Here is a 14,268-nt window from a genome sequence, read left to right on the forward strand (position 1 = left end):
TCAGGAGCTGGTGATGATACACGAACTTGGGGGCCACCTTTTGTGGGGACAGAAAGTACTTATTTTCTCAGTGTAAACAGAAATAAAAAAGTAAGACTATCATTCCTTTTGTTTCTTTTGCTTTCTTTATGTAATTTTCTTGTAATGATGAAACTTTTGATATCATCCTTGTTTGTTTGCACACTTTTTGTAGATGTAACTAATATTTCACATAAGGTGAAATTTTATTCTTTCACCAGTTACCAAATAGAAACAACAGAGCTTTTACTAATCTTCCTTCTCTACTAACTTAAAACATTTCATGAGACTTTATAATGGTTTTATAATGGAAATAGTTTTATTAAAATCGTTAAATGGTGTTTTACGTTTGTCATTATTTTGGAGAATGGTAGTAATTGCCTAATATTTGGTATTATTATTTGAAGAATTTTTACTATAATCCTTGCTACAGTGTAACATCTAAATTGCAAATAAAATCAGTAAAGATGATTTAAATGTTCCTTTGGGAGGAAAATACATTTGCTTTTAGGGGAGAATCTATGATATGAATGGCTCCCTTGTTGAACTGTCAGTAATAAAGAAAAAACTTTATGATACCATTTTAACATATATATTTTAATTTTTAGAGTATAGCTGTTAATATCAAGGATCCAAATGGGGTGAAAATCATCAAAGAGGTACAGTATGCTCGATGGAGGGCCTCTTACCACCTGGGTTGTAATTACGGATTTGAACCTCGCAGTAAAAGTGTTATAAATTTTATTTCATTGACAATCTGTAATTTTGCTGTAAATGCCATTGTAGAATTTAAGTTTACTTTTACAGTAAGTATAATTTTCTTTATAATTTCTTGTATATTGTGTATCATGTTTCTCCATGAGGGTGTCCAATTGTAGTACTAGCTACCATTTACTGGGTGCCTACACTATATCCAATCATAGGCTTGGGCACGTTAGTTAGATTATCTCCTCAAATCTTCAGAATTTGACTTGTGAATGAGGTATTAGAATCCTCATTTTCACAGCAGGGAAATGAGTCTTATGGGGCTTAAGTTATGCTCTAAAGATCACATATCTAGTAAAGGGAAGGAAGAGCTGGAATTTGGACCCTGGGTAACACATCATGTGAGAGCCCAAAGCTTTTTTTAACATTCAGATGGCCGGTATGTCCAGACCTGATCTATCATCTTTCCTTCAGGGGCAGGATTACACAATGGTTTGGGGCATACCTTGCATTCCACTGCTCAGATTCAAGTCCCTTCTCTATTTATTAGCTATGTGACTTCAGGCAGGTTACTTAAGTTCTTTATGACTCTGTTTCCTTTTCAGTAAAATGGGGATAATAATAGTACCTACTTACGGTTGTTGTTAGAATTGAATTAATATGTGTAGGAGAGTGCCTGCCATAGTCAACACTCATTAAATAGTCATTATTGTTATTGTTTCTGATGCACATGAAGTCGGATTCATCAAGTGAGATAAAACTTATTTGCCATCCTTGTTAAAGTTTAAAATGTAATCTAATGTATATATGTCTATTTGATTAGAGAACCAAATCCCAAAATTTGTTTTATACCAAATCATTAACTTTGATATCATTATTCTGTTGCTACTTTCCTTTCTGTTTGGCTGATTGAAAGATAACTTATTAAGATGAGAATCCATGACCATCCATTTTGGTTCTGTTGGATCAATCCAGCAAATTTAGAATTTTTGTTTACTAGATATGTTTTGAACCCAAAGCTTGATGATTGTCCTGATCTTACTGTGTTTTTTCCTATCTCTTTTCTATAGCATAATTTAGTATTTTTTTTTCTTTTTCAGTTGAAACTTAGCTTGATTTTTCTAAATTGTTCTTCATTTTATTGTACCCCTGCTCTGTTTTTCTATAGTGGCTACTCTCACCTCAACCCAACTCCCACTGTCTTCATTTTCAGGTCCTTTTTTTTATCTTCTCAGTAGTTATTATTATTAGTAGTAGTAGTCGTAATAGTAGTAGTAGTAGTCGTAGTGTTTTATCTAAGAGATTGTTCTTTTCTTAATTCTTCTCTTTCTGTTCTCAATTTCATCTTCAATGTTCACAGTTTCTGCTTCTTCGCTTTCTTTTCAGGACATTCTGATACTTTATCCTGAATAGTCAAGGTTTCAGATTTGATTGAGCAAATACTTTACAATTTCAGTAGGGCTTTTTGATGAGGCAGTGTTAGGTGGAATTCATAACTCTTATTACTACTGTGTTTCCCCGAAAATAAGACCTAGCTGGACCATCAGCTCTAATGTGTCTTTTGGAACAAAAATTAATATAAGACCTGGTATTATATTATGTTATGTTATGTTATGTTATGTTATGTTATGTTATGTTATGTTATGTTATATTATACTATATTATATTATACCAGGTCTTATATTAAAATAAGACTGGGTCTTATATTAATGTTTGCTCCAAAAGACGCATTAGAACTGATGGTCTGGCTAGGTCTTATTTTTGGGGAAACATGGTAAGATATCAGTGTACATTTGAATATTTTAGGCCTACAGGTATAATTATGACCAAAATAAATAAATTGCTGGGACTTCCTTTTCACTCTCCTTGGATCCTGCCAGTGTCCTCCACCAGACTATAACAATTTTAAATCAAGTTTCATTGTGGGCTTGCTTTCTCCTCATGTCTGATTGATAACAGTAAAGTACGTTTCAACTCATATTAAACTTAGATTGTCTGGAGACATTATTCATGTCTATGATTTTTAGTTGGTTATTTTATTCCTAAGTTATATATCTTACTGCCCAGAAGAAAAATTACTTTTGCCTAGTCTTTTTATTCTTTATGGCGTGTATTTCTTTTTTGGCCTTAAGAATAGCAAAACAACCTCTGCATTCAGACCTTGGTGGCTATGATTGCTAATAAAATGAGTCTAGTTTATAGAAACCGTTCCAAAGTGTTATACAAAGCAATCAGCTGGATGCATGAGGGTTCCAAAAAATATGACTCCTTTGTCAACTAGGTTAACCAAAAATATGTTGTCTGAAAAATAAAATTTAGCTTAGAAAATCTGTGTGGAGCCTGGTATTTTCATGACAATATGATTTGATAACTTTGCAACATGTTGTCTGTATTTTAAATATTTCTCCATGTTAATTAGTTGACACAAAATATCCATACTGTGTGCATGTATAATGGTCCACAGAGCAATGTCATAGGTTTTACTTTCCTCCAACATTTTATTATGAAAAATTCAAATATAAAAAAGTTGAAAGACAGTATAATAATCAGCTCTCATTTACCCTATCCCTAGATGCAACAATTTTAACATTTTCCTATATTTGCTTATTTACATATGTATATATATATATATATATATATATATATATATATATATATATATATTTGTGTTTATGTGTGTATTTTGAACTACTCAAAAGTAAGTGGGAAGTGTTATGAAACTTTGCTCTTAAATCCTTCAGAATACATCTCCTATGAGTAAGGATATTCTTCGATATAACATTTAAAAATTATTTTATGATTTTTTTCACTCATAAATGTTAAATTATTATCATATCTTTCACCTCTATTTCTTACCTTGCTCATCCATTCTGTTCCTAAATTATATTCTGAAGAGAACTCAGAATCAGGTACTCTATATTTCAAATTGATTCTAGTTCTTATTTACTCTGTCACTGGAAGGAAGATTTATTTTTTTTTACTCCCTTTTAGAAAGAAAAAGATGGTGCATTCTGTAACTCATGCAAAATTGTGCTTGTTTTTATTCTGGGCAAAATTCTAGAATAGATTATTAGGTAATTTGTGACCTCCTAGGTGAAGGAGAGGTGATGACCAGTAAAACTGGAAACCAGCATTTTTTTTACTTTTTTATTTAAGATTTTATTGGGGAAGGGGAACAGGACTTTATTGGGGAACAGTGTGTACGTCCAGGACTTTTTTTCCAAGTCAAGTTGTTGTCCTTTCAGTCTTAGTTGTGGAGGGTGCTGTTCAGTTTAAAGTTGTTGTCCTTTCAGTCTTAGTTGTGGAGGGGCACAGCTCAGCTCCAGGTCCAGTTGCCGTTGCTAGTTGCAGCGGGCGCAGCCCACCATCCCTTGCGGGAGTCGAACCAGCAACCTTGTGGTTGAGAGCCCACTGGCCTATGTGGGAATCGAACTGGCAGCCTTCGGAGTTAGGAGCACGGAGCTCCAACCGCCTGAGCCACCGGGCCGGCCCGAAACCAGTATTTTTTTTCTCAGTTTATTTCCTAGTAGCTTATTGTGTCAGGGGAATGCAATAAACTTTTGGTCTCCGCTGAAGCAGTTGAGTTGTATAAGACTTAGAGATAGCGTAGAGATCAGTATAACTCAGAGAAAGTTTTCTGATGACTCTGAATTTAGCACTGTTTTGAATTTTTATGAATGACTTTACTAAAGCTATAGGGGACATACAAGTACATGATCTTGAAATGGGCGAATGTCCTGAAACAGAGAGGAAGAGAGAATATGTTGAATGACAAACTCACGAAGAATCAGAATCTATTAAGTGGCTAGTTTTTACTTATTTAAAATAAATATTTATAAATTGGAAAATAGAATAATTTCTTCCCTATATGCTTTTCCAGGAATATTTTATCAATAAATATTAATGCATGCATATTCAGTTCTTGGGTATCATAAATAACTACTGGGCATCTTTATCAGTAGAAATCTTTAGCTCTTAAACTCAACTTTTCCATATTTTTTTAAATAACGTTGTAGAGTCAGACTACATGGAACTCTGAACACATTTTTAATTAAAATTTTTTCTTGTTGCACAAGCAATGTCTGTTCATGGGCAAAAAGATTAATATTTTAGTGTATCATATCACATCTCTTTATACCCTTGTGTACCAATTTCCCCCCCAAAACATGAGATAATACCATGTATATTATTTTTTAATCTACTTTTTTTTGGTTAATTGAGATATTTAGAATACTTTCTGTTAGCATAGGTTATTCATTATATCTATATTTTTGTCTTATTGAAACAGTGATTTTGTTTGTGGTCCATCTGAATACTTTATGAGGATTGAGATGTGTTGTAAGATTCCATAGAAGTCTAAATATACAAATGCCCTATGTAGTTAAAAAATTCGTTTTTGTTGTGGTAAAATGTATATAATATGACACTTTCCATTTTAACTATTTTTAAGTTTACAATTTAATGGCATTACATTCATAATGTTGTACAACCCATCACTACTATTTCTAAAGTGTTTCATCACCCCAGGTAGAAACTCTTATCCATTATGTAGTAACTCTCTAATAACTCCATTTCCCTCTCCCCAAGCCCCTGATAATATCTAATCTACTTTCTGTCTCTGAATTTGCCTATTCTGGATATTTCATGAGTGAAATCATACAACATTTCTAGTTTTCTGTCTGATTAATTTCACTTAGCATAATAATCTTTTCAAGTTTCATCTATTATGTTTTTACTTTTTATGGCTGAACAATATTCCACTTTATGGATACATCTGTCTGTTGATGGACACAGGTTGTGCCCACCTTTTGGCTCTTGTGAATAATGCTGCTATGAACATTTACATACAAGTATCTCTTTGAGTCGCTGTTTTTGATTATAGCCAGGAGTGAAATTGCTGGGTCATATGACCAGTGTAGAAGCCTAGATGTGTCTGATGTAGTTTGTTTTCTTTAGTGCTTGAAGGAGTGCCCTATAAGTAGTAAATAGAGGTACAAAGAAATTTGTAGAATAAAGTGATGTGTAACTGTAGCTTTGTGTTTTAGTAATACTAAAATCTGCCCTCTGTCCAAACCCCCAAGCAATACTTGGTAGAATCATTAATAAGTGCACCTTTATTGGGACTCTCCCATAGCATACTGCCATGGAGTTTGCCCATAGGAGAAGCAGCTCAATGTTAATTGGCACCTGAAATTTGGAAAGGATACCTATATGGCTTGAGATTTGGGGTGCATACTTAAACTTTTCTGTCTCTGTCTGTATCTTAATACATTTATCATTCCTCTTCTGCAGGTGGTCACCTGGTTCTGGTGCCTCAGTTTCAGGTGATCTTGAGGATGACAGCTTATTTCTTTATTTCCTTGAAATGTCTCCTAAGATTTCCCCCTTTCATCCCAAACTTGGTTAAGTCAGGAAATTCCATATACACACTCCAAATTTGGTGACACAGTAATACACCAGCACTCAAGCTATTTATGTGTTTCCATTTAAAGTTTATGTTACTTCAACCTTTTCCATTTAGAGCAGAGGTTGGCAAACTGTGTGGGCCAAATCAGGTTTATTTTTGTATGGCTCATGGAGTAAGAGTGGATTTTATATTTTCAAAGATTGTTGAAGGAAAATAAAGAAGAATGTGTGATAGGTGATCTGTGTGGCCTGCAAAGGCTGAACTATTTACTATTTTACCTTTTATGGAAAGAATTTGCCCACCCCTGATCTAGAGTCTGATTCTTTTGCATTAGTTGCATGTTTGTGAATGTATCTACACCTATGTCAATATGGCTATTAAAATTTTTGATAAATAATTATTAGGTACTTGGATGTGTTCAAGAATTACTGTAATGAATTTCTCTGGGTGACCTAGAATAATTTATGTGATGACTTAAAAAGACTATAAAAGACACGTAGTCACAATTGAAATTTTGAAAAGAATTTTAAGATTAAGGTTTTCAATGGTTCATTGTCCTCTAATTCCTATGGCAGTGATCTCGGAATCAAAATCTATGTCTTGTTTCAGACAGTTACTGATTCACTGGGTTATAGTTTAATAGTTTTTCAAAAATGGTTTGTTAGATTTAAAACTTTTTGGAAAGAAAGCATCTGAAAAGTATGAAAACATTTCAGAATCACGTTTACATGTGTTAAGTGCCTATATGTGCATGTTGTAATGAGTAACATCAGTTAATAAGGATGAAGAGTAGTAAAAACATTATATTTAGTTTTTTATAAAGGGTTTAAAAAGATGTTTTTCATATATTTTATTATATACTTATATTCTAATTTTTCTACCTAACCTTCTGAAAATATATTTGGACCATGTAACCTAGATATTTCTTACATTTCAGATAATCAAAATCCATTTAATACCATGGTATTTACTGAAAATTTTAATAGCCATGGTTTTATTGGCAGTAATACCTCAAGTAGTTGACCAGCACCTTTATGTTGATCTAATTCTACTTTGTAATTTTACTTTTCCTGTGATTTTTATGGACTATTACAAAAGTGAGTGTCAGTTGTGTTTACTGAAATTAGAATTCTAGAATGTGGGGATTTGTTGAAAGTTTGGAGGTCCTTTGTGGAGTCTGACTCATCTTTACCTCTTCCTTCAGCTTGCAGCTATTTGCGATGTATTTGTGGAAAACTATGTCCCGGGCAAACTGTCCGCCCTGGGCCTGGGGTATGCAGACATAGACAGGATCGCCCCACACGTCGTGTACTGCTCCATCACAGGTATGGCAGTCCCACTCTCAGAGGGCGGGTTTCCAGTTTCTGGTTTTCTTGGTCTATAAGAAACCTCTTACTAGTGTTGGTTTTCTTGAAGCTGTTCTGCTCTCCCTCTCCTCCAAAGGCATTTTAGGTTGCTGAAAATTAACCATTAAAGAACATTAACCTAAATGAATATTTTTCATGTATTTATTGGTAAATTATATTTTTGTGAGTTGTCGGCCTATAATTTTTGCCAACTGTTTAAATTGCTATTTTGCAAACATATGCAAAATACTGTTATTAACTCATATATAGAATTGCAGTTGAAATGTTAGCATAGGAACTTATGATAACATAGGAACTCAGCATATTCCTTCAATATATTCAAAAGTGCTAAGCCACATGAAGGAAGAAAGTGCTACAACATCTTCCAGATTGTTCAGCCCTTATATTGAACCTCATATATGTGTGTTTGTGTATGTGTTTAGGCCAAAGGGAAAAAACAGTCATCATATTCATTAGTTTTACATATTTTATAAGCACATAACTATTAGTTAGGGATGTGATGAGGTGGCTCTGAAAATTGAAAGTTACCTTAATAGTTTTTGTCAGAAAAATTCATAATATTTTCAGTCTTCATTCATTCATTCACCAAATACTTACTGCAGGCCTGTTATCTGCCGGGCATTGTTCTAAGGTTCTGGGATACAGCAATGAGCAAACCATATCCGTGCTCGCAAGGAGATTTACATTCTAAAGTAGGGAGACAGGTAATCAATCAATAAATAAATACACATTTTTTTTGTTTTTGAACTTGAGTTTGGTAGTTTTAAAGACTAATGAGAGAAATAAAACAGGGCAAGGGGGTGGGGTGAAGAGGATCTATTTTTTACTGGGAGGTGAGAAAAGCCTTCATTGATAAGGTGGCATCTGAGCAGAGACCTGAATGAAGTAAAGGAGTGAGTCGTATAGATATTGACAGAGGAGGAGCAGTAAGTGCAAAGGACCTGAGGTAGGAATGTGTGGGGCATGTTTGAGAACAAGCAGGAATGACTGAAGCAGCCTGGGTGAGGGGGAATCTAAGGGGAGAAAGTTAGGCGGTGTTGGTTAGCAAGATCTTAAAGGGCCTTTTCAGGAATTTGACTGTTACTCTGAGTAAGATTGGAAGCTACCAGAGGGTTTGAGTAGAGGAGTGATGTGACCTGACATATTGTTAAAAGGATCACTCTAGCTACTGTGTTGAGAACAAACTGTAGAGAACAAGGCTGCAGACGGAAGAACTACGTGTTACGAAGCGATTGAAATGTTCTAGACGAGCAGTGATGGTTGCTTGAATTAGGGTGATCATGGTGGAAGTAGTTGAAGGGTGACTGGATTCTGAATATGTTTCCAAGGTAAAGGGGATAGGATTTGCAGAAAGATTAGATGTGGTAGCAGAGAAAGAGTACACATGGCCTGAGCAATCAGAAGAATGGAATTGCTATTTGCTGAGTTGAGTAAGACTGTAGAAAGAAGTTTTGGTAGGGAAAATGTTAAAAGTTTGGTTTTGAAAGTTTAGAAGTCCCTTAAGAAGTGTGACTCACCTTGTGATGCCTGTTAGATATGCAGGTGGAGATGTAAAGTAAGGGATATGGCTTGAGAGTTGAAGGGAGATGTAAAGTTTGGTAGCTGTGAGCAGCTAGATGGTATTTGAAGCCTGGCTGAAACCATTTAGAGAGCGAATGTAGACCGAGAAAGGAGAGTCCGAGCGGTGCAGCCTGATACCCTCCAATGACTAGGTGTTTGGGAGCTGACAAGAAAACAGTGAAGACTGAGAAGGAATTGTCAGTGAGGTGGGAGGAGAACCTCCTGGAAGCCAAGTGAAGAAAGTGTCTATTTTTACAGACAGTTTAAGCTTTAAAGTGTAGACGTTTAAGCAGAAGGGCCTGGAATATAAAGCGTGTATAGACCGTAATGACTTGCAGCTCCTGAATTCACCATGCTGCCTTTCACTTCAGAGCTTTTCCACGTCACGTTCCATTACTTGGAACTCTATTCTCCAATCACACCTGCTGACTCTTTGTCCTTTAGCTCTCGCCGTGGAGGTCATTCTGTGCAGCCTTTGTTGGTCCTTGAAGATTGGGTGGGGTGTTCTCTGTCACATTTTGTATTTGCCTCTCTATTTGCCTGTCTTCTCCACTACCCTGTTTATTCTCAGTTCTACACACAGTGCAGAGCACATGGTAGGGACTCAATGGGAGTTTCTTGAATCAGTGAATAAATAAGCAGAACTTGATTAAAGAGTTTTTAATAGCTGCTATTTTTGTGTGCAGTCCACTTTTTGGAGATAATACCGAGCTGTAAATATTATGTTCACATTTTCCAAATAAACTTTCAGAGGATAGCCTGGGGTTAGTGCATAGGTGGCCTAATCTGTTATTTCTTCTACAGTTTGTCCATGGCTCTATACAGTGATCATTACTGTAAGGTATCAAAAGAGCCTGCACCATGAAGTAAATATTCAGGTATTGTCGTTATGCGTTAGGTTTTTTCCTAAGGCAAGAAGGGGAATTAGTACATTTAAAAAGGTTTTAAAAAGGAACTAAGCAAACATTTTCCTCCTTATAGTTCAATAAATTTATCTTAAAATACATAGCTATGTATAAATCTTGTTATACTATAAAAGCCACAAAAACATGTTATCTTAAAGTATTTATTACTCATAAAATAATAACTATCAAAATACTGTTTCTGTGCATTCAGGTTGAGATATTTTGATACTTTGACTATGACATACTATGTTAGTATAAATGGTGCTTTTCACAATGTAATTATTGTGTAGTGGTATTTTAAAGCTGGAACTGCAAAGTGTCACTGCTTGTTGTTATTTTAGATGATGAGGAGCCTAGCGATTGTTAACTTCTCTACTGAGTGAGCACGAGACACAGGCTCTGTACATAGCAGATGCCTTGGGCACTAGATTTGACTCTTTCTGTATGTACTATTTGATAGATCTGTAATCACACTTTCATTTTTGTGTCACTATCAATATGTGAGACAGGGAGTTTTCCTTAAAATCTTGCAGTCCAATGGAAATTCTGAGGTCTAAAATATTAAAATAGGTAAAATATTACCTTCTGAATTGCCCTCTTACCATAAAAATACTGCATATATGACAAATGCAAAATCGTATATGACAATAAATATTCTCATTCCCATGACTGTGGGTTTGCTGGGTTTCTGTGGATCTAGACTGATCAGGTTTGGCTCCGAGTTGTAGGCTGGGGCCTGGTCTGCTCTGTGTCTCATGCCCCTCAGATCAGTGGCTGCCCAATGCCCATTCTCCTCCTAGTGAAAGGCAGGAGCACAAGAGAAGAAGCCCGTTCTCACAAGCAAGGGTAAAGCCTCTGCTTACATCACATCTGCTAATGGAGGAAAGTCACATGACCAAGCCCAATACCACTGGGTGATGAAATATATTCTACTCTAGTGGCAGGAACTACAAAGTCGCATGGCAAAGGACATGGATTCTGAGAAGAGTGAAGATTGGGAATGACAATGCATTTTATCACATCACCAAGCCAAGTAGAATGGGAAGTCTCACACTTCCCAACGTTCTACATCTGTACCTAACTGTGGTTAGAGTCCAAAGCTCCTCTGGGCCATGGCTTGTGATGGGAGAATCTCTCTTTTCTTTCAGTTCTCAAATCCTGCATTAACATTTTAGTGTGGCAAAGAGCCTAGGAGATAGATTATATAATTCAGAAGTTCTCAGCTAAGGGGAAAATGGGGGTATCATATGCTTTTAAATGATAGGACTGGGGGAATAAAGGGGTGATGGAGAGAGGCATGTGTAGTCTGAAAAAGCAACTCTCGTAATTCTATAATCTTCTGCATCTACACACAATCATTAGAAAAACACCCATATAGTAAATACCGTCTCCTTTATTTCCTGATTAGGAAACAGGTCTAGAATAGCTACAGTACCTAAAGTGACACAGCTATGTAATAGCAGATGGGTTTAAAATTTAGGCTTCTTGACTTAATATTAAGTGCCTCTGTGCTTTCCATTCTTAGACATATATCACTGTTAAGTGATGACATGGACTTTGTGATTACAAGACACTGAACAATTTTAGTTGAGAAAAATATATTTTTGCTATTCTCTTTCATTTGTTGTTAATCATATTTGCAATGGTGGGAGTCACCAAAAAATTTGCTCATCAGGGAGTCTAAATTTCAACAGATTCTTTTGGAAGCAAAGGTCATTTATGAGTCATGAGTTTGTGTGTATATAAAGCAAGGGCCATCTCTTTTTTAAAAGTTTGATATTCTTGGTAATCAATGTTTTATTTTTTTATTTTTTAGTAAGACTGATTAGATCAGTCTAAAGTTGCACATGTTGTTATTGGGACCCTAGACTTTCCTGATGTTTCCAGTGCTGTTGCTGTCTTGTCAGTGCTGTCCAAGCCCAGATAGTCTGTTTTCACTCCCGTGTTGGCCTTATTGCTGATGAGAGTAATCTTAGAATGGTTAGGAGATTTACTTTAATGCACTCTGACAGTTGTGTGGTTGAGATTGCCTCAGGCTGTGAAATCTGGTCTGGGAGACAAAAATGCTAGACTGATCACAAGGGAGGAAGGGCCTGATTATTTTTATTAGCACCATCCTTTTATCATCTCAGAGGAAGCTGAGTATGAACAACAGGGGGCAGTGTTTAAAAAGCTATTTCACTAGGAATTTGTTTTTGAGAAAACTGAAGGGTTTCCTGTGTACAACTGGCTACAGAGAATCTCTGAAAGGACCTATTTATATTTTGTAAAAAGTCTTTTTTAAGAGTGACCATTCTCTATCTCTCTATGCTTTTAGAATTATATAAATATTTTCCACAACAACTTAATTTTAAGTTGTGCCTTCTTTTCCTTATATCTTCTGAGTATGTTACTAATTATAAAGTTTAGCAGTAAGAATTCTTTCTACCACATGTTAAAATATTTATTTTTTTTCTTGTTAACTTCATTATTCTTTTCTTTCTAAAAGGATAAGCATGGCATTTTGATTAGACTAATTTTGTGGTAGGAACATTGCGTATGCTTTTTAATAAAATTTCCTTTTTTTTTCTTTAAGGAAGGGGTTTGCAAAGTACCTTTTTGAGTTTTGTGACTCCCCAATGGCTCCAAGATTCCACTTGGGCCTCATGAGGGACTTTAGGACTCAATTTAGAGAGAACAGTCCAGAGAGTTAGACCCATTCTTTAGTTTTAAATAGAAAAAGTCAGAGAGCTTCACTTATAAAACAAAGGAATAGCGCATATAAAAACAAAGGAATAGCACGTATAAAAACAAATAGCCAAGACAGTTTTAAGGAAGAACATGGGAGGCAGGTTTGCCCTGTTAGGTGTGAAGACCTATTATACAACCATAATAATAAGATTATGTGATATTGGCCGAAGAATAAAGAAATAGATCAGTGGCACTAAATGGAGAGCTCAGAAACATACTGGCACATATATGGAAACTTTTTTTTTTAGGGCTTATACTACAGATCATTAAAGGATGAAATATGCAGTAATTGATGGTAGAACAATTGGTTGTCCTTTTGGAAAACGATAAAATTGAATTTAGGGTTTATTCTGTATAGTGAAATAATGTTTTTGGTCGACTTAAGCCCTATATATAAAAAAGTAAAACTTTTAGAAAATATAGGAAAATGCACTTATTGCTGTAGGGCAACATGCAAAAAGTACAAACTACAAAGGAAAAGGTTGATAAACTGGAGTATATTTTAAAATGAAAACTTTCGTGTATCAAAAGCACTATAAAAAATCAAGAAGACAAGTCACAGACATGAATCTACCCTATGACCTGGAGTTTCACTTCTATGCCTGTCCCCATAGACACTCTGGAACATGCGCAAGGGGAGACATAAAGAAGAATGTTTGTAGCAGCATTGTCTGTAATAGCAAAAAGTTGAAAATAGCAAGCATATTTCAATATGAAAATGGATATATGTGTAATACAATGTGAGACTAGTTAGCAGTGGAAAGCATGAACTGGAATTACATAACATCAGTGTACATGAATTATACAAAGATAATTGTGAAGAAAGCAAATTACAAAAGATGATATAGAATATGCTAGTATTTATATAGTGTTAAAATTATACAAAATATTATGTATTTTTGAGTAATTCACTCATATGTGTTTAAAATATAAAGACATACATGGTAATGAAAAGTTCTAAATTTAAGAGAATGATTACCCCGGGGGGTGTGGGGAGGCAGGGACATAGGGCAGGGAAGGGATATTCACAGGACTTCAGTTATATTTGACAAATAAACATGAGTATTGTTATATTATTTCACCCTCTTATGTGAAGTAAGAAGAGAAGGTTCAGAAATGCTCACATCATTTCCTCTTCCCTCCGTCAGTCCCCTCCCACCCACTCCGACAAATATTTCTCGAGCGTCTGTGTATTCCTGGCTGTGCTGCATGTAGAGGGTGAACATGGTAACATGTACAGGCAGACATGGTTCCTGCCTTTATGGAGTTTACAGCCTAGTGTTGGAGACATTTTATAAAAAGTTGAAAATATAGTTTGGCATGTTCTAACAAATTGTGCTGTTATGAAAGAATCGAACGATACTGTGATGGAGATTAATGGAGGAGGGGATGCATACTGTAAATGGGGTGGTCTGGGAAGGCCTTTCTGGGGAGGTAACATTGAGTAGACCTAAAGTATGAGAAGGAGCCAGCCATTCAGAGAGCAAGGGGAGGAGTGATTTGGGCAGAGAGAGTGTCAGGTGCAAAGGTCTGAAGGTGGGAAGACTCTAGATCCCTCTAATGGGCTAAGTTGGCC

The 14,268-nt window shown here is 35.5% G+C and overlaps 1 protein-coding gene across 25 annotated transcripts in view; it reads left to right on the plus strand.

The window, feature by feature from the left end:
* SUGCT (succinyl-CoA:glutarate-CoA transferase) overlaps positions 1-14,268 on the plus strand; it is a 743,714-nt gene that overhangs the window by 27,537 nt on the left and 701,909 nt on the right. For 23 of the 25 annotated variants that reach the window (XM_088797837.1, XM_088797832.1, XM_088797824.1 and 20 more), the window contains exons 4-6: positions 5-90; positions 627-677; positions 7,335-7,455. The exons of the other annotated variants lie outside the window; for them this stretch is intronic. In XM_088797837.1, the coding sequence (XP_088653963.1) occupies positions 5-90; positions 627-677; positions 7,335-7,455 (258 nt within the window). The remainder of the gene's footprint in view (positions 1-4; positions 91-626; positions 678-7,334; positions 7,456-14,268) is intronic. 25 annotated transcript variants of the gene reach the window in all.

This window comes from Rhinolophus sinicus, chromosome 4 (genome assembly GCF_057876585.1).
Source record: "Rhinolophus sinicus isolate RSI-liver-muscle chromosome 4, RSI-T2T, whole genome shotgun sequence".
Taxonomy (NCBI): domain Eukaryota; kingdom Metazoa; phylum Chordata; class Mammalia; order Chiroptera; family Rhinolophidae; genus Rhinolophus; species Rhinolophus sinicus.